The sequence below is a fragment of the Colletotrichum navitas genome, assembly GCF_030913465.1.
Source record: "Colletotrichum navitas strain CBS 125086 chromosome Unknown LY79scaffold_8, whole genome shotgun sequence".
Lineage (NCBI taxonomy): Eukaryota > Fungi > Ascomycota > Sordariomycetes > Glomerellales > Glomerellaceae > Colletotrichum > Colletotrichum navitas.
The window spans coordinates 427862-452575 of record NW_026850554.1 but is presented as its reverse complement, the minus strand read 5'-3'; the positions used below and the strand labels follow the sequence as shown (position 1 = coordinate 452575).

Below are 24714 nucleotides of genomic sequence, written 5' to 3'. Positions count from 1 at the left end.
TCGTAGTTTAGTTCGATGCCGGAACCCATGGTCTCGCCATGTTCTAGATCGATTCCAGATGAGCAGCGGCGGGGTCATGACGGTCAGCAGAACCAAGGCAGGCATGTAATGAATCGGGCGCTCGTCAAGTGTTGAGCCGCCGATCTTAAGCCAGAATCCAACGGCATGTTGAATATTCCTGATCGACGCATGTGCGGCATCGGAGTCTCCGGCGTAACGATTGTCCTAATCGAATTTCTCAAGTGGTCGTTCCACTCAGGGATTTACCATGGAGGGTTTGCTTTACATGCATATGCGCGATTGGGGTTTCCCAAATTCATGGAACCCATCGGGAGAAAAGATGGCGGTGTTCACTATTTAGAGTTCAGCAACTAGGGTCCATGGAGCACGACGAACATAGTATACGCCCCTTTCCTTCAGTCAGCCGTACATCATGAAATGGTCCACCGCTCAAAGTGGGTAAATTGAAATTGCCGACGAAAAATAAACGAAAAAGTGTCCTGAGGAACGACAGATGGATGGATGCGCACAGGATCGGAACGACAGAAGACAGATAGATTCAAGACTCCCCAGTCGAAAATATAACAACGCATGTAACTACTTAGAGGCTGAGTTATACGTTTGAGCTACTGCGTAACTTGTCAGACTATAAAATTCGGCTCCGAGGTCCTGGTAGCTGGAACACGCAGGAACGGTTCTGATATAGCGCCAAGTCCGAATCCGGTCTAGTCGGCTCGCTGCCCGCACGTGCAGTCAGCAGCTTAGCTTCCATATGACTCGTAGCGATTGGTCGAGCTATCTAAGCATACATTGCGTGCGGTACGAAAGACAAGCGAGCTGGATCAACCCATACAGATCGCTACCGTGGGTCTGGAAGATTCAATCATATTGCACAACTTTCTCCTGAGCGAGGGGGGAAGCCCCCTTTAGAAGACACTGGCAATGCTGTCGTTTGCTGACCATGCATTGTACGCGTTCTTTCAATTACAATTACAACAGATAGGGACGTCGGATAGATTGCTAGTCTGGCGGAATCTTTGGACAAGGCGACGACGCGCCACTGGCTTATCCATGATATGAAGCTCACATGAATTCGCGAAGCTGCCCTGAGCTATTTGGAGCCGCAAGAGCCCTTCCATGCCTCCTAGACATCCTCGGAGCCGTTAATAAGGTTTTCTAACGCCCATCAAGTTCATAAGGATCTCGCTCTCCAACTCTCGGACCTTTTTTCGAGCCCGAGAGAGAACACCGCAAACACCATTCTTATTGGACCGACGCGTCGTTGGAATATTCAGAGGTGCGCGGACCCGTTTTTCCATCGTAACGAAGTATCGCTCTAGATAATCAACACCCCATTTTCCCGCCCAGGCTCTTTCACTCTATCACGAGTATAAGTCCCTCACATCAACCAACACATGATCCTGTCTTGCTTGGTCGCATCCGTCAATGAAGTCCTCCCCGAAGCCGCCCAGAGTGTCGTCCCAACCCTGTATGCTCTCGTATATGTGCTTCAGCAATGTGCGGGAATGGCGCCCATGCCGTCCCCTGTTGTCATGAGAGTATCGAGAGCAACCGCCGAACTCCTGGTAGGAGCCGCCTCGACACGAGAATAGCAAAAGGTACCCGTGCACCATCTCGTGGATCAGCATCTCGACAATCTGGCCAATCGTCCACGCCCCGGCCGCTTCGATGTCGACATCGACGACGGGAAGCGATCCGACGTTGTCGTTCTGCACCCCGACCCGGAAGCTGCTGCATGAGTCTTCGCAGTTCTCGTTGCCGTCCTGGATAGTGATTCGGAGATAGGGTAGCTCCCGGCCGGACGGACGTCTGTGGGTGTGGGTGAGCCAACCTTGCAGGAAATACTGATCAACGATCCGCGCCACCTCGAGGATGTGATCAAAATGCTCTTGGCTTTGGCTGTCGTAGAGCTCGTGGAGCCCTTCGATCAAGGCATATTTCAGTTTGTCCTTGGCATCGATTGCGTCCTCTACATCGAGAGAGAGGCCATGCTGAATGGTTCTCGTCACCAAGTCGTCAATGTAGTAGGCCCCATACTGACCGTGCGGCTGAAGGTCGGAGCTAGAACCGGGTATTCTGTTACTCATGTGAACGACACAAGGACGAAGAACGACGTCTATCTGGCGAGATCCGCCGGCATGTCTGTTCATGGCTTCCGTTCGACTATATGTGACTGGCTCGGATGTTGCGGTCTTTTGAATGGTTGGGAAGGATCGTGAGGTTCAATGGCGCGGACAGCCGTACTTATCAATACTGTACACCTGCGTTTAGAAGCCAACACTGCAAGGCCATTGTTTGGCTGTCGACCTTGAAGGCCAGGGCCAGAGTTGCGCATTGATTTGACCCGACTGCCGACCTACACAGCGCTTGATGGCCTGGCTCGACAAAGAACGAACAATGAGTTGGTTTTGTGTTGGGGTTGGAGCATTGTCGAAAATGTCACAAAAGTTGGCCTAACACATCACTTCTCGACTTTGTCCACGGTTGATGACTGACTGGAGAGCCTTCACACAAAACACAAATGCTGGTTGCGTTTGCGCCTTCGGTACTCAAACCTCGCTGAGTGTGCAAGTCATAGTCGCTCCACAACTCACACGACAAAGTCGTCCAGAGCGAGGCTCCATCCCGCCCCCCCCCCCCAAACCGGATTGTTGCCCCCACGGGAGCCGGGGCCCGTGCCGTTGAGATTTCGATTCCACCTCTGACAGGTGCCGTTTACAATTGAACCGTAAGGGTCACGTCACACATGTACAGTGAAATATCGTTGAACTAGAATTGCTGCTATAATTGTTGTGGAAAAGGCGGTGCTAGAGCCCGGGCCGTAACTGAAGGAAGACACATTCATGTTGTCGCATTAGAGGTGAATATAGCTCGACTCCAGCGCGAAGGTGGTATTAGCCTCCGCGACCTGTATAATGGTAACGCCAACAATAGATAAGAGCTCCTGCTCCATACCGCTTGCCGTGACATGATACTAGCATGGATTGCCGTGATCCTTGGGACTGAGCGTGGGTGTCAAAGTTGACCACATCCGCCGGTCGGGCAACAATTCCGGAGCGGGTTTCAAGCATGCGCAGGATAGACTAGCCGCCAAGAGGCGAGACTTCACAGACAAGCAGGAAGAAGAATGCGAATACCTAGGTTGAGGGCTCGCAGCTGATAGTAAACGATAAGAGTGCCCACCGCCCACAGTTCAGCTCCCTATTAGGTACTCGAGGACTCTCCTCGTCGCTCCTTTTTCCAAATTTTCATCATGTGGTTTGCGCCATCTGACGGCCGGCAATTGTCGCGAAAATGATCTGGGAGAGGGTTGCGAGCTAGGCTTTCCCCCTGCAATGAATTCCCTCACCGAACGACATGATTCGGGCAGAGAGCATTTCCGATGGTGATCGCATTCTGATACCGCCCATCAAGGCCACCCTCAATCTTCTGCCCATCGGCCCGCGACATCAAAAAGAGCGAATGCGAGAATAAAGAGCTGGACGAGTGACTGCAGAGACACCGGAGAGGATCAAAACAGATCCCCGTTAGCCTTTCAAAGCTAGTGCGCCGTGCCAACTTCTGGGGCATGGCTCTAATCTGGTAACGTGTCGTGCTCAACGTCTTAGCCTGGCCTCCATGCATATTCCACGTCCTCATAACGCGGCGTCTTCGTCAGAGAAGTTTGTTCCAGAGGTCGGTTCTCGATATCCATCGTGCTACCGCATCAAAGACATCAGGTTGAGAACAAGAAAGGGGTTCTTTGAGGGGTAAGGTCTCCAGACCTCCCGGGCAAATTTGTAAGGCCTGTGGATATCATAAGTAACAGACAACAGCGGGAAAAGTAGCTAACAGGATTCTCCTGCAATCCTTCAGGCCCCGAGCTGGAATTGCCAACTCCTGAATCAAAATGACTAGAAAAGAAGGGAAGAAAAAAAAAAAATCACGACCGGCCTTGGCGCGTAGCTGAAAATCACCTCCCCGCGTCCAAGGTCCCGTCGGCAGATCAACCCATCAGTGGTTAGGCAACTGCTACATGCTGTTAGCACTCACAGCTGGTTTCGAATAATTAACTAAAAATAAGTAGTTTAATATTCAAACCAGGTATATTATAGGAATTGCAAACACAGGAGCGATGGTGTTGAATTGCAGCAACGCATGTTACCGCGACCTCTGAAGTAGCTTCACACTGGAGCAGCTTTTTTTGCAGTTGCATCTTATCAACGTAGACAGTTGATTACTGAACGAGGCCAGCTTAAGACGAATCGTTGAGCCATGCTATTTCCAGCTCTGATCTCTTCCAACTGCGTTGACCTTGTAATGGTGCCAAGAACGCATGTGAGATATGCCTCGCTCGCTGTGAACGAAGATTTACAGAATAGGGGTCTGGCGCAGAAACCTCGACATTCCCCCCTATTTAGCTTGAAGCACCATATCAGAAACAAATACACAGAAATCACAACAATTGTGTTTCGGTTTCGTGATCTTCAGTTCAAACTGCCTGCTGTCACATCTCATGGCGGTTTTCTTATACGCCACCATCTCCCTCGGCCGGGCTTTTCCACCGCTCAACGTCCCCAGGAACAACAAGCCCAGAAGGGAAACGAGACAATCCGCAAGCTTGCAGCTGGTACAAGGCCCACAAGCTCTTCAAAGACGGCACCAATCGCTTGTTCGGCATGGCAACAGAACAGTCCGTACGTCAGTTAATCGTCCCTGTTCGAGGTTTCGACAATGTTGATACCTCCGGCTTCACATCGGCCTCGCAGCAAGCCACCAAACGCGCTGCCCCTTGCTCCGGGACGAGATCCTGTCCCCTCTCTTCCACAGCTCGAGCCCAAAGTCCTCGTACGGGTGGATTGCCTCGTCCGTCAGCCCAAAGTCCCCCAGCCCGGGCGCCCAGCTCTGGATCTGGCACACGACGGCCTTCAGCAGCGCGACGAACGCCAGGCCGTGTCCGCCGCCGTCCGCGTTGCGATGCATGACGTCAAAGTCAACCTCACACTGCTCCCGGCGGCAGGAGAACAATATCAGATACGCATGCACCATCTCGTGGACCGCAATTTGAACAAGCTCCCTGAGTGGTAGTTGCGTCCTCGTGCCGTCGAGGTGGTAGCGGACCGTGCTCAGACGGATCGCGATGCTGGGACCCCCAGACGACTTGTTACCCCGGAGAGGCTGCGTCCAACCTACACGACCCCGTGCTTGTCCGACTTCTAGAAGTACGGGGTGGGACACGTGATTGATCTGAGATGTCGGGAAGAGCACGCCCAAAAGGCACAACTCATCGATGGCCTTCATGAGGGAGAAAATCGTGCCGGGTGAAACGATATTCGGATCCGTTTCGGTGCCTTGATCGGATAAAACGCGGGCGACACTGTTCTTCAGCGACTTCTCGCACGTGTTCCACTGGACCGGGCCCAAAACACTTTCGGATAAGGTGATGGCGACATCGTTGATGTTGTATGAGTGCGGTTGAAGGAGGTCATCTTGGTGAGCCTTTTGAGAATGGTGTGGGCATTGTTGTGGGAGGAACCTGGCTCGCTTCGATTCTGCCATTTCAGTCTGCCACGTTATTGTATGTGTGTGTATGGTATGTTTGTGAAATGATTTCCAAACGTTTCTTCGTTTCTTGGTTCTCTCTTTCGACGATCGTGTCGCTGGCAGGATCATTTTGTAAATTCAACTCTGGTCCGCAGCGACGCTTGGGTACGTGCGGCACATCTGACACCTGTCGCAGGCGCGGGCACGCTCCCCTCAAAAAGCGCTCTTGAGAGAGGCGCATGGTTTCGAAGCAGAGGCTCGATCGACTTGATCCGCTTCGTCGGTGACGATAGATGGTGTAAGCGTGGTTTGCACGCTTTATAGCGGGTTTTGATGCCGCATTGCCGTCAACGGCAACCGCCCAAAGCACGGAGAAGACCAGTAGTGAAGCCAATGCTTGCTTGATATGAGTGATGGAAGGGTGGTGTGGCTGCCTGTCTGGAAGACGGGCCCGTAGATGAAAGGTCTAGTTAATGACGAGGTAGAAGACGAACGGGATTACAAGATGATAGCCTGGTATGATATTCCGTCCGCCAGCCCATAATAATGCACCAGAAAACCCCCGATGGTGGTAGAGACGCCCGCAGTAGTATATGGAATAACTCCGTCGCCATGCTTAAGATGCTTTTGAAACCAATCCAACCGCCTTCTTGTGAGCCCCAGACAAAAGAGAAGGAAAAAGTGGTGTGGATAATGCCCTATACACATGTCGGAGATGCATCTCGACATCCCCCAACGTATGGTGAGGCGACCGATTTTGGAGTATTGCCGTAACCCAGTACAACGATCCCTCTCCGGTCGTCGGGACAGGCCCATCGCCCGTCATATGAAATAGGCCTGTCGTGTGACTCATAATGTCGTTCGCGGTGGTTCGACGAATGCCTGCTGGGCACGTAGTCGTCCGGGCATAAGCGTCGGCCACGTCGCTCGCGTATCTCGCCTTCTTCTAAAGGATCCACATCTTCCGAGTCCTCCTCAGTTGTCGTGGGAATTGGGGAGGTGGGACTGCTGGCCCGACTGGCCGGGAAGTATTCGCGGTGGTCGTTGATGCAATAGTCCCATCGTTCCTGGGATTGATATCGGGATCGCTCGTGATATTGGCGTTCGTAATGTGTATGATGGTGAGGGCTAAGATTTTCATGGACCTCGGGAAACACGGCCCTGAATGTTGTGTTCATGGAATTCGTGTCGTCAACTGGGAAGTACTCTTGATCTTCCCGAAAGTGGTCCAGGTCGGCTTCCATGTCTCGGAGGTGCAGGTTATCCGAACCTGCCCAGAGATCGATGAGTTCGGCGATCCTTCGAAAACCCGCCGTGTGGCCTCCGCATTCGCGAGCTTTGACACCGCATTTGATAAAGAGATAGCTGTGGATGAGCTCGTGCAAAAACGTAGAAATGAGCAGCCGTCGGTTGTACTGTTTGTTCTTGAGAATTGGGTTAGATAGAACGATGAGGGTCTCAAAGCCTCCCATTTTAGAACGTCGAAGAGCCGTAGTGCCGATGATGTGATCCTTGTACTGGGCGCTGGATGCATGGGACCAGTCCCATGTGACGCGTTGCGATAAGCTGTTGTGGAAGAAGATTTCGTTCGCGGCAGAGAAAATGCTCTCCAAAGCAGCATTATCAATGGAGAATTCGGCATCCCGGGATCGTGGGCGGATGAGGGACCGCAGGATTCTCTCATGCTGGGTGTCCTTCGTACGTCGCCGGCCTAGGTGCAGTCGGTCTTCGACCAGTCTCGCCGCGGCGTCGTCGTCCAGAAGCGTCAAGTCGTCGTCGTTTTGGGCGCTGTAAATGTTTGTGTCCGAGGAAATGGAGAGGCCGGAGGCGGTTCGCTCCATTTGCGATGAGCTGACATCGGCGTCGGCTGGGTCGGGTGACGGCGACGCTTGCTCTCGAATGACCAGAAAAGACAGGTTCTGGACAGGCACCGAACCCCTCGGGGAACAGTTGCGGTGTGCACCTGGGGCAAGATGCGATATCCGGGTTCTCTTGTGCGGAGGCGTCTCGTCGTATGCGTACGGATGGTCGTCGTAAAAAGCATCCTCATCAGTGTGACCAATCCTCCTTTTGCCACCCACAACGTAGAGATCGGGACTGAAGGCCTGGCCGTTGCACTGGGACAATGGGCTTGCCTCCCCGCCAACCACCCAAAACGCCATTGAACATGCTTGAGATATTACAAATGGTGGAAAAGGGCGAAGTTGGAGGGAATGGGCAAACCTCGGAGTGTCGGGGAAGGACGAAGGATGAAAGGCCCGGGGGTTTCTCAAGGTGAAATACGGGGGGGGTCTGTGTTGGTTTGGGTGTCATGTGCGCCCGGAAACCGCATGAACACCGGTGGAGAAGGGTGGCCGGCCCCGGGTGTGTTGTGGTTAAGTACGGTAACTAACGAGGAATGGGTATGTAGCTTGGGAGAACCATGCTAACGAAACGAAACAGAGTGCCAGTCCGAGGGCGGAAGAAGTGAGGCGAGGAGCAGGTGATCCCGCCGTTTTCCGTCAACCAGTCTGTTATTTTAAAGAGAGATAGCTGCATGGAGAGACCCAGCTCATGGCAGGACAGCGTTGCAAGGCCCATCTAGCCCCCCCCCTTGGCTATTCATCTGCAGAATCCCAACGAGAAGAACAAAAGGAATGTAGCTTCGGGTGGACGATAGCCGGGCGGCGGACGACAGGCGGTCCTGAGCGGTGAGGGAGGGAGCTAAGACGGATATGCGTATGCGGCGTTGCGCATCGCAGATTTAGTGCGAGGGCCATCGCTGCCGCCCACCCCGACCGGTGCAAGGAACGTGGCGCCTCCAGGCGGATTGTTGTTGAAACTTGACGAACCTACGCAGTGTAAGCTCCAGCTCGCCCCCCCCCCCCAACCTTGTACCCACCGAGACTGGCTGTCATTGCACGCCTCAGTTGTGAGGTGGTGCTGCGCTGACTGGGCAGAGCATTGCTGGTTATGCGTGCATGCGTGCATGTATGCATGCATACAACAACAGCATGGCAGGCTTGATGATGATGATGATGATTGATGATGCTGTTGCCGCTGTCTCGTATATATGTAGGCCATCCGCCCAAGAGCTTTTATGCTTCTTTTTCATTTTTTTGTCTCGCAGTTGTGTGTACCCCCATCGTGGTCAGACAATGGGAATTCGCGAGTCCGCCGCAAGTTCGGCGGCCCGCCGACTCGAAACAGGATAGGAAGAGAGAGACAGGGTGGGAATGCAAGTCGAGACATGCAAAGGGCAGTGGGAGTGAGCAAGCGTTGTCGCCAGCAGAGCAGGGAGGCGAGGGAGTCGGAACCTGGGCCGTACCTATTCAACAAGACCTCTTGTAGCAAAGGGGCTGGATTTTTGCCCTGCATGATTGGCCCTGCATCCTCGGCCTCGGAATTCCATTGGTTGCCTCATCTCCGTGCATATGTTGCTCCCTCGTCGGCTCTGGTCGCCTCCTTAGATGAGGCTTTCCAATACTCGGACCCTGGAAGAGATTGTTATCCACTGAGATTGCTATCCACTGAAGCAACGTAACGCTAGCCTCTCTTCTTGTTGCTGACTTACTACAGTGGGGTGCCAAAAGTCATGGTACACCCACTAATTTCCCAGCCACCAACATTATGACTACATCACTTTAACTAGCAACAAAACCATCAACTTTTAGAAATATATAGTTAAACTATAGTAAAAATAAACCTAAAAGTTTACCTATTAATATTGTGTATACTAACCCTGTGCTTATATAACTGCCTCTAAGCGCTATAGCAATAAATAGATTAATACCCTAATTTTCTCCTATAGGATAGCCTCTTACGCCTTAGTAATTTGCTCTTTAAATAACCCTATATCTAATTAGTTTTTCTTAAGATAGAATATATTAGGGTATAGTCTTTATAGGTTAGACTTTATTATCTACTAATAATGCTTAATAGGGTTAAGATCTAGTAAGTAAGGTGGCTATTTTATCTAGGAGACTGCCTTATCTAAGAGCTACTTTATTATATTTACTAACGCGTAAATAGGGGCATTATCCTAAACAAAATGCCTTATATTATTACAGCTAGGTAGATATCCTTCTTCTAGGCACTAGATATAGCTATTAGCGCTATTGTCACAGGACAATATGCGGCCGACCTTCGGATCCACTTTCTCGGCCTTGCCGATGGATCCATCGGTTGGGCCGATATCCTGCCGACAGCTGGTGCCCCACTAGGCCCCACCTGTCGCCAGTCTATAAGACCGGCTGTTGCCAGCTGTAGCTCTAGCTTAGTTAGTTATCGAATCTATTACCTATTTAACTGTGTCAAGTGGTAGCACAACTAGTTGCGATACCATGGGTAATTAACCCTCTGCCGCCGTTAATAACAATAAGAGGCAAATACGCTAATCGCTGTTAAGAGCTATTTAATTAGTTATCTTAAAGGTAACTAATTAGAGGCATCCTTTCACTAGCCTAGCTACCAATATGCGCCCACTAGCAGATTTTTTTGCCGCCGGCCTACGCCGGACTAACCCATCCGGCCAGATCCGCCACACCTCTAGCTAGCAACACTACTATTGCTAACCTTTACTTCAACAACCTCACTTTTCTTACCCTTCTTTACACTCCTTTATATCAGTTATCTTACCCCTTTGCACGTTAAGGTCACCGCCGCTAGAGCTGCCGTCAATTAAAGCCCTTAAACAACAACAACAACAAAGTCGCTGGCTAAAGCCCTGCTGTAAGTGCAGTGCCAGATTTCCCTCAAGATCTACGCTTTTTTGCCATATATACGCCAATAACTGTAGCCAACAACATCGCTGCTAACTTTACCGTCAAGACTTCATATCTCAGAATACCCTTTTTTGCCACCTGCTAGACTGCTAGCCCCCATTGCCCTCACCTTCAAAGCCCTCACTGCCTTTGTCGTCAACTTCACTATCACTGCCGTTAATAACAACTGTCTCATCGCTACCCTCCTTACCTATAAGTAAATAGTCTACATCGCTAGTAGTGCTAACCCTCCTCTTAGCCGCAAAATTTTATGCTACCGTTAAGGCCCTTACCTAAAGGATAATACTAATCTAGAACCAGGAGGATATAGTCCAATAGGAGAGTGAATAGGCAAGGGACACACAAAACCCCTAGCCAGCGGCAAGATACTCAAAGCCACCGCCGCTAACACCGTTGCCAACGTACGCCTAACTAGCGTACGCCTAACCAACAGCCTAACGTGGCCTCAAGTCATATGCCCAGCTACGCCTTCAAAAGCTACATTAACTACACCCTGGATTTAGAGGAGGTTACCCGCCAGGAGGTAAACCCATCCATCAGCGCCTTCAAGAACAAGAGGAGGAAATCCAGTCCCTTTAGCAACAGGTCCACCAGCTTCAGGATAGCCCACTGCTGCTGCTACCGCTACCTTGTAAAGCTGCCTAGTACTATAGTTAAGATACCCTAGATAAAGACAATAAGGATAAAGACAACAATGCTACTAGTTACACTACAGAAATAGGTCCCTAGGATAATAATAATAGATCTATTTGTACAGGGGATTATTACTATAACTTTAATAAATTTAATAGCCAGCTAGTAGCTAACAGCTAGCTAATAGCTAACTGCTAGCCTACTTCTAGCTAACTTGCTTATAGTTAGCTAGTATCTAGCTAACTTGCCTATAGTTAGCTAGCATCTAGTTAATTATCCTATAGTTAGCTAGTATATAACTATTAACACTGCTAGCCTATGTATATAACTAACTAGCCTATATATTAACAACCTATATATACGCCTAGCTAGCTAGCTTATAGTTAACTAGCCTAAAGTCTATACCTATACCGATATACGCCTAGCTAGCTAACTTATAGCTAACTAATTTATAGCTAGCCCACGTATATACCTAACTAACTAGCGTACTAAGCTAACTACTATTAACCTAACTACCTAGCTAGTAATAATAACTAGGATTATAGCAGTAATAATAATAGTAACACTATTAAAGACACTAATAAATATAGAGACTTTAATAACTATAGGGATAAATACAGTAATAATAGATATAGTGATAGTTATAGTAATAATAATAACTATAATAAGGACTATTAGCCCTTGACTATTAACCCTTAGGTATATCCTTTCTACAACAGCTATAACAGCCTTGTAGAAGCCTAAGGCACACAGTTAACTACCCTGTCAGCCAGCAAATAATCGCTATACAACAATTATTTCCATTATTAGGGGGGCACTTGTCACAGGACAATATGCGGCCAACCTTCAGATCCACTTTCTCGGCCTTGCCAATGGATCCATCGGTCAGGCCAATATCCTGCCAACAGCTAGTGCCCCACTAGGCCCCACCTGTCGCCAGTCTATAAGACCAGCTGTTGCCAGCCGTAGCTCTAGCTTAGTTAGTCATCAAATCCATCACCTATTTAACCGTGTCAGCTATATTCTCTTCTTCTTAAGGTGTTATCTCTCTCTAAGAAGACTAGCTTACTTTAACTATCCTCTTATATTATTACCTACACTATTATTATAATATTAGCCTTAATATAACTTATAAGGTTAATAAACTACTTTTTTTATTATTCTTAAGGTAATCTAAATACCTAGGCAGTTAGATTATTTATATTATTCTAGTATAAAGACTTATCTAAAAACTAAGACTTTACTAAAAAATTAGCTTAAAGACTCTAATAAACACTAAGTTTACTAGAAAAGGTACTATTATTAATTCTTTAATATTCTTTAGCTATATATATATAAATTAAAGCTATTAAGTAGCTATTTCTTTTATAATAAATAGCCTTTATATTACTTTCTATTTACAGTAGTTAGCGCCTTATAGGATACACTTAAGGGTCTATAGGCTTATAATATAGCTATACTTATAAAGGAGCTATTAGTAGGTAACCTAGGAGTTTATTTTTACTAATCTAACTATACCCTGTTTCTAGGTATATAAGAGTTTCTTTAGCCTTCCTTTTTAGGGTATACCCTTAGTAGATTGCTTATTTTTCTATTATTAAAGTGTATAGGCGACTACGTTAACAGAGTAGTTAAATAAGGCTACCGCGTCACAATAGCTTCTACTGCCTAACACAAGGGCAATAATTGCTATACATTAGTCCCTAGTAAGCTTATACCAAAATCCACGACTTTCTAATAGATAAGAACAAAAGGCTTATAAATTAGCCATAATTTACTGAAGTTATAGGAAAAATAAGAAGAAGAGGTGAATGTTGGAGGACGTGTTGTGACGCGTTATTAAGTGGGGTGTACCATGATTTCTGACACCCCACTGTACTATAAGCTTGCCTATCATCTATGACGCCTCCGCGAGACCCACGCTCCGCGGGACAGATTCCGGTACAAGCCCAATCGAATTGGCAAGGCGTGACCAAATATGACCGGGAAGCTGACTCCTGCACCTCGTCGTCGGGCCAGCGTATCTGTACCGCAAGCAGAAATCCGATCCACGGCTACGCCACGATGCCATGCCCATGCGATATGTTTGCGATGCATCAAGGATTTATTCCATTTGTTTGTTGTTGTTGATGCCGCTCGGCGAGATGGCGAGCTTCCAAGGAAAGAAACTAGGGTCGGGTCTGCTGCATTGGTGGCACTTGGGGCGACAATGCTCTTCGCCTTGTCTTCGTCAGGGATGGGTCCCGGGCGTCCAGTCCGGTGCCGATCCTTGCTTTTTCGGCTTACCCAGTTTGGGATCTTGCTTGTTCATCTGTTCGTCGAGTCTCAGCCGAACCGAGGGGTCATGTACTGTATGTCGTACCGTATGTGCGAACACTACGGCCCACCCGTACGAAGTATGCAGTCCCACCATTCTTTCCGTCGTGAGGCCCGCAACGCCATAAAGTGCTTGCGCCTGTCAATCATCGTGAGGCCCCGTTAGACTCGGACGAGACGAGCACGGACTGCGGGCACGCCAGAGTTTACCTATTCATACCTCCCTTGTGTCTTCGTCGAGACTTCGACCAGAATCCATGATTATAGCATGCCGGCCTCCCCTCCCTCAGTGGATTTTGCGGGGATTTTGGAGATTGACGCTACGTGTGAGCGATGCCGTCCCAAGGTCATTTGTTGTACTCGATGAGGAGATTTGTTTCGTCTTCTGTAGATCGGCAACGCACGAGCAGATCCTTTGCCGCGATTGACAGGCTTGTCGGCATCCCTTCGCTGAATTGGATATGAGAGACCGGCGGCTTCTGTTGATCGTAAGTTGCGGAAGGTTCGACCGATGCAAAACCGTCTGCAGGTCTCAATTTGGGAGTCAACAGGTGGAGATGCGTGACATTGGAATGGAAACAGACGCTGCTGAAGGACTGTTTGGAACCTTGGAGTCTTTGAAATACGCCGAGATATGGGAGGCGGTGGTAGTGGACGGAGAAACAATCGCCTCAGATGGTGCCGACGATACACGGAGTGGAAAAGCGGTTCTAGAGGCCATAACTACCTGTCAATTTGGGTCCCCTCCCCTCCCCTTACCTAGTGTAGGTAACTAACTGGTAGATACTTAGGTACCTACCATTTATACCGGTTGGTTGGTTAGGTACCTAGGTACCCCGTAGGTAGAATAAATAAACAGAAAGTTCTAGGGTTCGGTCTTATCGATTATCTTATCGCATCTCACCAATTCCTCGCTCCAGGAGTCTAGAACTCCGGCCATTGGCCTGTGGGTTGCCGGTTGTGCCTGCCTACTCCAACGACGTCTCATTCCTTCCCGGTAGACTTGTCTGGATAGCCCCCAAGTTGCCGGTGGGACGGGCTTTTCACATCTTGCGATAACGCCATTGCCTGGAAGATTCAATACAGGTCAAGGGAACAAATGGTTTGTTGAACGCGTCTTCCAGCAACGGATAAACCATTCTTTGTAGAAGCATTCGTTATAAACAGACCAAACTACCTTTTGCCTCCAAATCGAGTCTTTGTATGCGTTTTGTCATGTATATTGAGAAGAATTTCTCCGTAGCCGAAAGGTTGGCCATCAAGAGCCTCATCTTCAATCCTGTCATCTAATATACTAGATCTCCAACTTGGTTTCGTACATCCTCATCAAGAAGTACTGCAATAACTAGTTGAAAAGTTGATTAATTAACACACTCTTCTTCTATCTGTTGTCTTTCTCAATAATTATGTTATTTGCATTCTGGGCCAGCCAGTTCATAACTGGCTACTTCAACATGAAAGCGAGAATGAGTCGAGGGCCAACCGTGGCGTGGTCAAGGCACTTACGCCAGCCACGAAAGTCAGGCAAGGCTCTCACAATGGTCTAGTTGCCTTCCTTCAACTCATTGGTCCAATTACTTAGCAATTATCTGTATATGATGTTCTCCTCTCTGAGGCCCAAGTGACTGAAGCAGACATTGGGAGGATACCATTCGCTTCCCTAGTATCAGGTTACCGATGTTCGAATAGCCTAGATGTTGTTCCTAATGTGTCTTGCAGTGGATAACGGTATTCGATTTCGATCAACATGAGTTACAATACTCAAGTACAGGCCAGTACACACATTACGGGTGTTATCATACAAAACCAAGATGCTGCAGAGCCGCAGTCCGCTGTTCATTCTTTGACCTGAGAAATACAACTGTAATTATGCAGTATGGCACACATCGGGGTAATAGACAGCCTACCGAGGAGGGGAGGCTGAAGACCCGGCATTCACATTTGTGCTGGCTGCCATCTCGAACTCGGCATCACGTCTCCTGGCCGCGCGACCAAATCTACCCGCGTTGTTGCTCCTTCCTTTTTGCAAACAGAAGCACCCGATAAACTTCTCTCACACACCTCTGCTGCCCCTTTTTCTTCTCAATCTTTCCTCCATACCGCGTCTCGAGATATTCTTCTCACCCGCAACCCCCTCACCCACAACCCTTTCCACCACACTTTTCCTTTCACCCATCCAAAATTCTGTCTGCAACCTGGGAACATTCTCATCTTTCTTCTCCAAACTGAACATCGACCTTTTTTGTTTTGCTTCGAGGGCACTCTCTCATCTCTCTTCTTTTGTTGCGACCAAGACTTCTTGCAAGCTTCAAACGCGAAAGCAAGTATTGCATTACAAAAGGGCTTTGACCAGAATCACCGATATTTTGCAAAGTCAGCTCTTCAAGATTATTCTTTGGAAAGCACAACTTGTATCATCACTTTGAATGGTCGCTCACTTCTAATCTTGGAGACCGTGGCTGCCCACCGACTTCTCACAGCCCGTTAACGACTCTTGCCTGTTCTGTCACTCTATTTTCTCCCTTATCCCATCTGGACTTCGTTCTCAACAAAAGAAAAGGTTCTGCCGGGTAAATTCACAGACTTTCATCGAACAAGAGCCTCAGCATCTTCAGACTTTTCTACTCCCTGCGGAAAGACTCAGGCACTTAGTCAAATATCCTTTGTCCTCATCAACCCCAGAGCATTCCAAGAGGACAAAATCTTTTGCCCCTTCTACTTTTACGCAACACAGAAGGACTCATCCATTACAAGGATGTCGAACAATCAGGATACTCAAGAGGTAAGTGTCCCTCATTTGTTTTCTTTGAGCTTTGAGCTTCGAACTGACTTTGTTCAGCGGCTATCTAAGCGGTCTCTCACACCCAACCGACCTCTGTACAATTCTTTCAATGAGGCACATCGACACATTGTTCCTACCACTCCCAGAATTCCCATTGAGGAAGAGCTTCGCGTTGAGGAGCAACTCACCCAAGAGCAAGTTGAAGAAATCCTGGAAGTATCCAACGCATCCAGACAGCCCAAGGGACAGGCTGAAGCGGAACGGTCACAGCAGTCTGTTGCAGGGAACCAATCTGGCCATGAGAGCAAGTTCACCAACCAATCCTCCACCTCCGCCATTGAGTTTCAGACCAAGACGACCGACCAAGGCCCCCATGCGTCTGTCTCCCTCTGTGGATCGGACAATGAGAACGCTTTTGTCGACAGCTCGGTCTCCTCTATCCATGAATCCAAGGACCAAGTCAACCAATACAACACTGCTGAGAACCCCTTCAGTGGTCAGCAAGCAACGTTCGATTATCCAGATGCTTCCTCCTTCTATCCGGAAGATGGCGATAATTATTATCCAGCCTCTACTGATGACGATTCTTTTCAAGACAAGGTCAAACTTGAGCCCAAGTCTTCCCCTGCTCTTGCATCATCTCCCACTCTACCTCCCCCCATTGCTCCAAACTCTGAGCACCCACCCCATCAGTTGCTCCAGTCTCACCTGGATGATGTCATCAAGAAGAAGCGTACTCTCGATAATCTTGAAGCTACCCATCTTTCTGGTCAGAACGGCACTCAGTACCCGATTTTTATCGACCGCGGTGTTCTGCCCCCTCCCGCTATCCCTGCAACGCAGCCTTTCTCTATCACAGAGCAAGCTACCCACCCTGAGTCTCATTATGAAAGAGACATCTCGGATATCTCAGAGGGCCGGTTCATTGGTGAGGACAAAGGAAAGGCTTCTGTCAGTCGTCTGAACCCATTTCATGCTTTCTCAGGCATATCATCCCATGCTTCAGACACTGATGCTCAGCCATCCGAACCTGAGGACAACAAGGTCTTCTTGCGCCCTCATGCTGAGAAGGAGGTCTCCCGGGCTCTTCATCATGCGACCGGACTCAGTCTGCCTTCTAGTGGTCTCATTGTTCGTCAAGGCCTATCTTCACGGACCTACAATTCACAGCAGTCACCTTACCGCATGCGTTCCAGTCAACAAAAGAAAGACTTCTATCACGCCCCAGCCATAAACTCAGACTGGCAGATCACTCAGTCCGGTATCAAGGTCCCTGTCTCAACGTTATGCAATCAAGATGAGGTCGACATGCAAGCCACAGAGCCCTACAGTGCTATTGACAATACTCGGATGGCAACAGTGGCATCAGGCGACACAGAGAACCGAACAGGCCTTGAGGGAGACGAAGACTGGCGAACCGTCACTGATGACCGTGAATTTCTTACTGGCGCTGTTGGTCGTGTTATGACTGGCAGCAGCATTGCCAACGTCTCTGACACGCTCTTGGTCCAACAGAATCAGCGCACAAGAGTTCCTGCCAGTCGCAAGACCTCAGCTACCAAGGCCTGGTGGGAGAAGGGCAACCAGCAACCTTCGATGCCCTCACGTTCTCCGTCCCCTTCCTTTGTCAGACCCCCAAGCCGTGTGTTCCAGCAGAGACAGCCTAACCAGGAAGGATGGGAGGAGATTGAGCTGGAGCCCATGCCTACCCCATACAGAGACTTTTCATGGCCCCGCATCCGAGCCGAGCGAGAACGGGCTCAGCAAGCCATGGAAGCAACACAGCCAGCTAGCAACGTGTACGCCAACCTCCCCTTCCCCTTGGTCGCCCTCGAGGATGCTGCCAGACGCCAAGCTGTCCGCCGCGCCAGTGGTCTTGAGGACCAGACTCTCTCCGGCCGTATCCTCTTGCCTGGTCTGCCTTTGTCTTCTCAGGGTGGTAGCCACAGTCTCCCTCGCCCAGCCATGCGAAAAGATTCCGCACGCTCAATATTCTCCCGCATTAAGAACTCCGACTTTGATTGTCGCAACCTCTCTAACCCAGGTAAAGTACCCGCTTCTCTCACTCATGGCTTGCCCTATATATTCTTGCCCTCCCACACCTTCTGCTCTTGTCTTCCTCTCTTCCTTCTTCCTCCTTCCCTCTTCAACAACAACGCTTCAAATCTACCGCATTCGAATTCCGGTTCGAAAACCCACGCTCGAATCACCACGTTCGAAACCCTCACTGGAAGATCTCATTCCCTCTCGGCGCTCCCTCGTATGAACAAGCCCTCATTCTGCCAAGCTACCTTGAGTCAACCGTTTTTTCTAACTCTTCTCCTCAATATAGGACACCGGGAAAACACCTTTGGGCAACCCGCCCACGAGTACTGCTCAACACAGTACTCGGGGCGGGCCCAAACCCCCTTGTCGAGGGAGCGGGCCTCGACCGCCGCCACGGCCAGGCAGAACGCCACGGCCAGCCACCGGGCTGCGGTCGAGGCCCTGGCCAACGACCCGTCGGCGGGCCGGAGGTCCTCGCCTCACCTCTACTCAGAAGAGGTGATGGCGAGGTACCGCGCCCTGCAGGCCGTCCGTCAACTGGGCGGCCAGGGCACCGACTCCGAGCTCGCCGACATGGCCGCGAGCATCAGAGACCTCCCGCTCTCCGAGAGGGCGGTGCGCCGCCAGAAGGCGTTCTACTGCGCCGCCATGGCGACCACCGGCGTCCTCCCCTTCGTGGGGTTCGCCATCCTCGCCCTCTCGGGGGACAGACTGCTCGCGGCCATCACCCGCGGAGAGTGCTCCGGCCTCTCCTTCCACCAAAGGCGCAACTTGCGCATCATGCTGCTTGTCGGCTGCGGTGTGTGGGTCGTGGCCTTCGCGGCCGGCCTGATCTCCCTCCTCGCCCTCCGCCACTGAGCGGCTGCGGCCTTTTTTTTTGTTGGATTACGAGGTAGGTCCTCCTTACTCCCTGCCCTTTTATCCTTATGTCCTAACTTGGACGCTAGCAGACGATGTTACGATTGCGATTTTGGGGTCACTGCCTACGGGCATACCCAGTTGGTTTGGTGCGGCATAGCGAAGGGATTGGGGGTGTGTCGGATTTACGCGTGGAAAGCATGCCTACCGTTATATCAAATAGAACACGTTGGGCACCACTCATCAAAGGAAGCTTGTACACATTGGGAGGCAATGGCTAAGATCGATGAAATCTGCTCACTGTATTACCGGAGCAACAGGCATGGTATCTAAACGCCCACGGTAGCCCCCCAAAGAAAAAGAGTTGATCGCCACCTTGGTTTCCTGCTACGTACTTACCCACGGCGGCGCGTGCTGGGGCCTTTCTTGGGCGTCGTCGACCTGGCCGTGGAGGAGCCGCTGGACGGAGGAGCGGCGGCGACGGGGACCTTTTGCTTGCCCTTGGCCTTCTTGGAGGGCGCGTTCCAGTAGTACGCCATCTGTGCGGCGAGCACGGCGTTCAGGAGGAAGCCGGCGATGAAGTTGTACAGGATGAGCTTGTCGTCGACCTCCTGGAGGGTGGTGAAGATGCGGGATAGAGAGCCAGCGAGGTAGTTGAAGACCTGGGAACCCGCAACGTCAGCAACACAAGTCTCGGGAACGATGGGGGTGGAGGGGGAAGCGGCAGAGAGGGGAGAAACTCACAGCGAAGGCGCTCAGCTGTCCGGTGCCGCCCTCCTGCCAGATGGCCAGGATCTGCGGGACCTTGCTCGCGACGCTCAGCACGCCCGCGCCAGCCTGCAGGTACCCGAGGGTCTGCATGTCCACCAGGTTGCCGGTGAACAGCGCGGCAACGGCGGCGGCCAGGACCGTCACGAAGACGGCGGCGAGGCCGGCGCGGCGGGTATAGTTGAGGACCAGGACCGTGATGATGACGTTCTGTCCCATGATGAGCGCCGTCTCGCCGTAGGTGCTGAAGGGGAACTGGTTGCGGTAGTTGTAGGCCAGGGACACGATGTACGAGGCCGTCTCGAGGAGGTACGAGAGCACCGAGATGCCCTCGCCCGATTGCGAGGCCGTCAGCTTGCGGATCTGCGGTAGCTTGACGATGCCCGAGACGCCGACGATGCCGAGGCCGACGCCCTTGGAGAGGCCGAGCTTGATGCAGTCGACATCCTCAATGTTGATATCCAGGAGGAGGGACTTGTAGCATTGCTCGCCGATGATGGAGACGCCGAGGTCGCGGATCGGAGCCGGGAGGTTGTGGGTAATCGGCTGGAGGGCGGAGCGGACGGGGTCCATGTTTGCGATGTGAGGCTTCTGTTGACGGGGGAGGGGAAACTCGGTCAAGTTTTGTTTTGGGTGTGTCGCGTATCGCGAACCTTTGGTTTAGCACGCCGTCGAAGCCTTGAGGGAGCGTTTGTGCCGTGAGTCGGGAGAGTGGGCGGAGGTGGAAGGAAAAAGTTAACAGGCAGCGATTGTTGGGGCTGAGTGCCACCGCACGACGGACACGTTGAAGGAAGGGTTGAGGTCACTATGAACCCTGAATTGGAGGCCAGGGGGATGGTAAAATCATCCAGTCGGAGAATATCATGTGGGGAGCTAAGCTAGACTAGTTGGCCAATCTACTGTCGGCAGTTACCAAAGCTGCACCACCACCCCCCACGTCATTCCGTCCCTATGCAAATGCGAGAGCAACCTGCTCCCAGGAAACTCAGTTCGAGGCGCTCTCCTATTCCGTTGAGCCCTCGATGTTCCTTTTCCATGAGCGTTGACCGCCTTAAAGTCAAAATGAAAATATCCCCGCAACGCAAAGCACAGATTCGAGCCAGGTTGTCGACTTGAGCATTGATAACAACGATGCAGGTCAAGTTGTTGACATAGCCTGGCCAGCGTCCTTTACTTCCTTCCCTTTCTCCTTCCCTTTGAATTTTGAGAGTCGGTAAATGTCTTGATAAGGGAACTGCATTTTCCAAGATTCTTCACCGGCTCCCAGGTGTTGTCCTTCGCGGTGTAATCCTTCCACTTCACCATATACATATGCTCTTTGGTGATGGGGTCGATGCGGGAGCCGACGATCTTCTCCACGACATACTCCTCCCTGGTGAACTGCGGGTTGCCCGAATCTCCTTTGCGGGGAGTCTTCTTGGGACGACCAACACCTCGGCCATAAGAGAAAGAGGCCTGTCATTCTCTTGGTCAGTTCGGAATCTCGAAACACGAAGAAACAAGACGCAAATACCCTCTTAGTGGGAGCAGCCCGAGCCTGAGGGGTTTTGGCAGGAGCAGCCTTCTCAGAACCAATGCGAGTAGAGGCGCGGCTGGTTCGAACCGAGTCTATGATCCCACGTTGATTAGTTTTTGTGTATCGCCTGGGGAATAAGCGTCGGGAGACGAGCAGAGGCAGCTTGGCTTTGGACTTGCCTTTACCAGTTGTGTTGACCGGAATGGGTATCTGGTTCTTTCGCGGGCGACCGCGCCGGGTATGAACTGAGACAGGCTCGGGGACAGCGTCTTCCTTCACATCGTCATTGGAGTTGTGCACACTGGCACCTTGACTGAGCTCTCTAGCAGATTGTTGCATCTGAGTCACCTGGTTAGGCACATTCTTAAAGTATTCGCCGGCCTTGCGAACCTTCCGTTTATTGAGAGAAGGAGAGTCCGGAGTCGCGTAAGGCGAGGAAGACGAGTTTTCAGCCGATGGGACAGCGCTCTGCGGAGTTTCGGCCTCGACCTCGGGGCTTTCGGCCAATTTGAGCTTTTTGACAGCCCTACTCGTCTTGGAAGGGCGACCTGCTTTGCGCTTCTTGGTCTCAGCGGTGACGGGCTGTGCATTGGCAGCTGGACTGGAGGCTATGTCGGATTTGATCAGGGGTACATCCCCAACGTTAAAGCCTCCGCTGGTTGACTGGATCTTTCTATTAAGGTATTAGTACAAGGGAAGCTTGTCTTGGTTTATTGCTTATCACTTACGCTGTAGCGCTCGAAGCCGCGAGCTGTTCCATCGTCATCTCCTCCTCGCGACCCTTGAAAACTCGAGGCGCGGACATTATGAAATTCGGACTTGTTTCTGATGAGGGAAGATGATTTCGAAAAGATTGAATAAAGGAGGGAAAGACTGGTATTAAATGACGGCGGAAGGAAGAAGGTGGAAGGAAGAAGGTGGAAGCGCGGTAATAAGTCGTACCCACCTAGGCCGTATCAGAGGGTGATTGGTTAAATTGACTCTTTTCAGACTTTGGGAAAGAGCCTTGGTCATGTACCTACCTTACTTACGTTCTAGAATGGGTTGGACAATAACGGAAGTACAAGCCCTTTACCTAGGTACCTACCTAGGTAAGTAGGTAGGTAGACGGGTACTTCGGATCAGATTGCTGAAGCCAGACAGGCGCGTGATCCCAGAAGATTCGACTCCCGCTTTAATTGGCTGATATTGCTTTCGCTGGACAGGTAGCGCAAGGCTACGTATCAGGGCTTTAGGCCGCGAATATCTTGGGCGATACTGTTTGCTCAGGGTGACGGTATGAGAATGACGTACTGCGTCAAAGAACGCAACTGCAGGGGCTTAAAAGACAGAAGACCAGGGAAGCAAAGAGTCCAGAAGAAAGCGACTGGAGCAAACAAACCGTTCATCCCTGGCTTGTCGATGTTGGGCGCTTGGAGCCCAGGACACATGCTCAAAAAGCATGCATATAGTAATCACAAGGAGCGCCATGCGAAAATGGATTTGATTGAAGCACTCACTTGGACTTGAGCAAATTGAGCGGGAACCGCAAGACGCTTGATACCATTTCGCCTTCGATAAGTATATGGGCTTGAGTTCATTGACGATACACTGACCGGTCACCGGGGGCAAGTGTAGTCCACCATAGTCACCTTCCGAGTTGTTCCAACACAGCGCTCATTCATCGACTTCCTCTACTCGTTTATCTCCAAAATCGTGAAGTTGCCCAGATCTCGCTGCCATCTCGACCGGGTTCTGGACATCGACGACACCCGTCTTGCGCAGTCTTCCACGTCGTCAGCATGAGCTCAAAATAAAGAGCCGGGCTTGGCTTACCTTTCAAACAGTACAAAAAGCCTCTCCGCTTCTCTTGTTTTCTCATCTTCCGTCATTTCCGGGACATCCACGTGCTTCTCGGACTCTACAAACTGTCCCGTAATAGGGTTGACTGGCTTCTGGGCCTCGCCAGTGCTGAAAGCTTCAGATACACTCGCGGGGACCGGGATGTTGTTCTGGAAGAGAAAACCTGAGGCAAAGCCGTATCCGACGTTCTGAACAAACTTGGACGCATCCTGGTCTGACATGTCGAAGAGAAGACGCGAGATGGCGTCGCGCAGATGAGGAGTCAGGGGGTTCGTCGAGTTACGCAGCAGCCGTGACGTCAAGGATGAACCGCGACCAAGAACCTCTTTCCTGTCTTGTTCAGTTGGAAGAAGAGTCTCCCTGAAATACTTTTTGACCTCTTCAGGAGCACCACCATAGACCCGGCGCAAAACGCCGACAAGAGGCGTCACAAGCTGCTCGAGTTCGTTGTCGGGGTAAGTCTTCAGCGCCGGGTCCAATATCTCAATCAACCGCTCCGCCAACATGTTGGGTTCGGCCTTGGGGTAGATAAATGCTTGGATGTCCTTGTCCTCCAACTTCAAGTCGAGCAGCGCGTTGACGAGGGCATTGAAAGGTGGGTTGAGGGGTTTGTCGGAAGGAATGTCGTGCTTCCAGAGCAAGGCAATGATGTGTGGTGTGCAGCCCGTGAAAGCATCCACCTCAGAGGGACAGTAATGAGATACGTTGAAAAGCAGCTTCAAAGTCTCATTCAGCGCCATGTCCTCCATAGGGTCAATAGGCGCCTTTGGTTCGCGGTTTGTCAGAAGCTTGGCATGCTTGGATAAGTTTCCAATAATGATCTCTGCCAGCCGGTGTTTCTGGATCAGTGCCAGCAAGTCAATATTGGTGCCGTACGTTGTGAGGAAGATAACTCTCGAGACAAGAAACTCATCATCGAAGCTGTCGTTTCTCAACCTCTTACAGGCCAGGTCTTCATAGCCGAGACCGACAAATGTTTGCCGGGCCGTGGGGTTCAGCAGCATGGAATTGGCCAGAACTCTGAGAGCGGCTCTGGCTGTCGAGTTTGAAGGGCTGGTGAACGCGTGTTTTGCGAGGATTTCGATGCCCTATTAGTTGTAAGTACCGAAAGACCTGGGAAAAAGCGGAGAAACTGACCTCTGGAGTGAAAATCGGATCAGCATTGGTGGGATCCCGTCCGTATACCTTGAGTTCTTCGAGTGCAGCATCGCGTTCTGCAACAATCAGCTATAAGCTCTCGTGAATGCATATGAGCCAGGTGAGCTTTACGTTGAGGGAGCAACACAGGCTCCTTCAAGTCTTCACCCAATTTGTCCATTAAACTTTTGACCGCCTCTAGTTTCGCTAACGGGATCGTCAGCTGAAGAGTTACGAAGCCGCACGGAACGATGAGGACCTACCAGGGCCAGTGAGGTTGGCCTGCATAGCGGGGGGCTGCGACATGATTTTTGAGTGCCGGACCAGGCTTGGAATCGAGACTGGGAGCCTGAAGGAGTCTCGGTAAACTTGGCGAAGACAGTCGTCGGTTGACTCTGCGGTCCTTGGCGCTTAGCATTCGTTTCAACTTGGATGCCATGCTGAGTAGAGTGCTTGCGTGAAGATGGGTTGCAAGTAAACTGTAGTACCTACATGTTGAAATGTAGTAG

At 50.7% G+C, this 24714-nt stretch overlaps 8 protein-coding genes across 8 annotated transcripts; 2 read left to right on the top strand and 6 right to left on the bottom strand.

The window, feature by feature from the left end:
• Positions 1–1360: 1360 nt before the first annotated feature.
• LY79DRAFT_647203 (uncharacterized protein) lies at positions 1361–2108 on the bottom strand (the record flags this gene model as incomplete). The annotated part of the gene is made up of 1 exon (XM_060562484.1): positions 1361–2108. The coding sequence occupies one exon, from the start codon at positions 2106–2108 to the stop codon at positions 1383–1385; it is 726 nt and encodes a 241-aa protein (XP_060418207.1). The 3' UTR covers positions 1361–1382.
• Positions 2109–4752: 2644 nt separating this feature from the next.
• LY79DRAFT_507704 (uncharacterized protein) lies at positions 4753–5559 on the bottom strand (the record flags this gene model as incomplete). The annotated part of the gene is made up of 1 exon (XM_060553854.1): positions 4753–5559. The coding sequence occupies one exon, from the start codon at positions 5557–5559 to the stop codon at positions 4753–4755; it is 807 nt and encodes a 268-aa protein (XP_060418206.1).
• Positions 5560–5957: 398 nt separating this feature from the next.
• LY79DRAFT_385077 (uncharacterized protein) lies at positions 5958–7819 on the bottom strand. The gene has a single exon (XM_060552886.1). The coding sequence runs from the start codon at positions 7704–7706 to the stop codon at positions 6243–6245; it is 1464 nt and encodes a 487-aa protein (XP_060418205.1). The 5' UTR covers positions 7707–7819; the 3' UTR covers positions 5958–6242.
• A 4822-nt stretch (positions 7820–12641) lies between these two features.
• LY79DRAFT_541569 (uncharacterized protein) lies at positions 12642–13498 on the top strand. Its single transcript, XM_060556943.1, has 2 exons — positions 12642–13395; positions 13477–13498. Exon 1 carries the CDS (start codon positions 13010–13012, stop codon positions 13382–13384), a length of 375 nt encoding a protein of 124 aa, XP_060418204.1. The 5' UTR covers positions 12642–13009; the 3' UTR covers positions 13385–13395; positions 13477–13498.
• Positions 13499–15125: 1627 nt separating this feature from the next.
• On the top strand, positions 15126–18942 carry LY79DRAFT_576702 (uncharacterized protein; the record flags this gene model as incomplete). The annotated part of the gene is made up of 5 exons (XM_060559818.1): positions 15126–15147; positions 15631–15826; positions 15855–16038; positions 16096–18082; positions 18371–18942. The coding sequence occupies 5 exons, from the start codon at positions 15126–15128 to the stop codon at positions 18940–18942; spliced, it is 2961 nt and encodes a 986-aa protein (XP_060418203.1).
• A 395-nt stretch (positions 18943–19337) lies between these two features.
• LY79DRAFT_507882 (uncharacterized protein) lies at positions 19338–20283 on the bottom strand (the record flags this gene model as incomplete). The annotated part of the gene is made up of 2 exons (XM_060553870.1): positions 19338–19604; positions 19687–20283. 2 exons carry the CDS (start codon positions 20281–20283, stop codon positions 19338–19340), a joined length of 864 nt encoding a protein of 287 aa, XP_060418202.1.
• Positions 20284–20554: 271 nt separating this feature from the next.
• Positions 20555–22402, bottom strand: LY79DRAFT_385025 (uncharacterized protein). Its single transcript, XM_060552885.1, has 3 exons — positions 21955–22402; positions 21617–21899; positions 20555–21565 (listed from the first exon to the last, which is right to left on the bottom strand). The coding sequence occupies exons 1-3, from the start codon at positions 22029–22031 to the stop codon at positions 20849–20851; spliced, it is 1077 nt and encodes a 358-aa protein (XP_060418201.1). The 5' UTR covers positions 22032–22402; the 3' UTR covers positions 20555–20848.
• Positions 22403–22882: 480 nt separating this feature from the next.
• On the bottom strand, positions 22883–24511 carry LY79DRAFT_666702 (guanine nucleotide exchange factor synembryn; the record flags this gene model as incomplete). The annotated part of the gene is made up of 5 exons (XM_060563265.1): positions 22883–22991; positions 23042–24156; positions 24206–24282; positions 24338–24412; positions 24469–24511. The coding sequence occupies 5 exons, from the start codon at positions 24509–24511 to the stop codon at positions 22883–22885; spliced, it is 1419 nt and encodes a 472-aa protein (XP_060418200.1).
• Positions 24512–24714: the final 203 nt, after the last annotated feature.

Bases quoted from the DNA above. Each gene is read 5' to 3' on its own strand.
- LY79DRAFT_385077 (XM_060552886.1), bottom strand. From the start codon at position 7,706: ATGGCGTTTTGGGTGGTTGGCGGGGAGGCAAGCCCATTGTCCCAGTGC.
- LY79DRAFT_541569 (XM_060556943.1), top strand. From the start codon at position 13,010: ATGCCCATGCGATATGTTTGCGATGCATCAAGGATTTATTCCATTTGT.
- LY79DRAFT_385025 (XM_060552885.1), bottom strand. From the start codon at position 22,031: ATGTCCGCGCCTCGAGTTTTCAAGGGTCGCGAGGAGGAGATGACGATG. The intron at 21,900-21,954 runs GTAAGTGATAAG...ATACCTTAATAG, and splicing joins GCGGCTTCGAGCGCTACAGC to AAAGATCCAGTCAACCAGCG. The intron at 21,566-21,616 runs GTTCGCAAGGCC...CAGGTGACTCAG, and splicing joins CTTCTCTCAATAAACGGAAG to ATGCAACAATCTGCTAGAGA.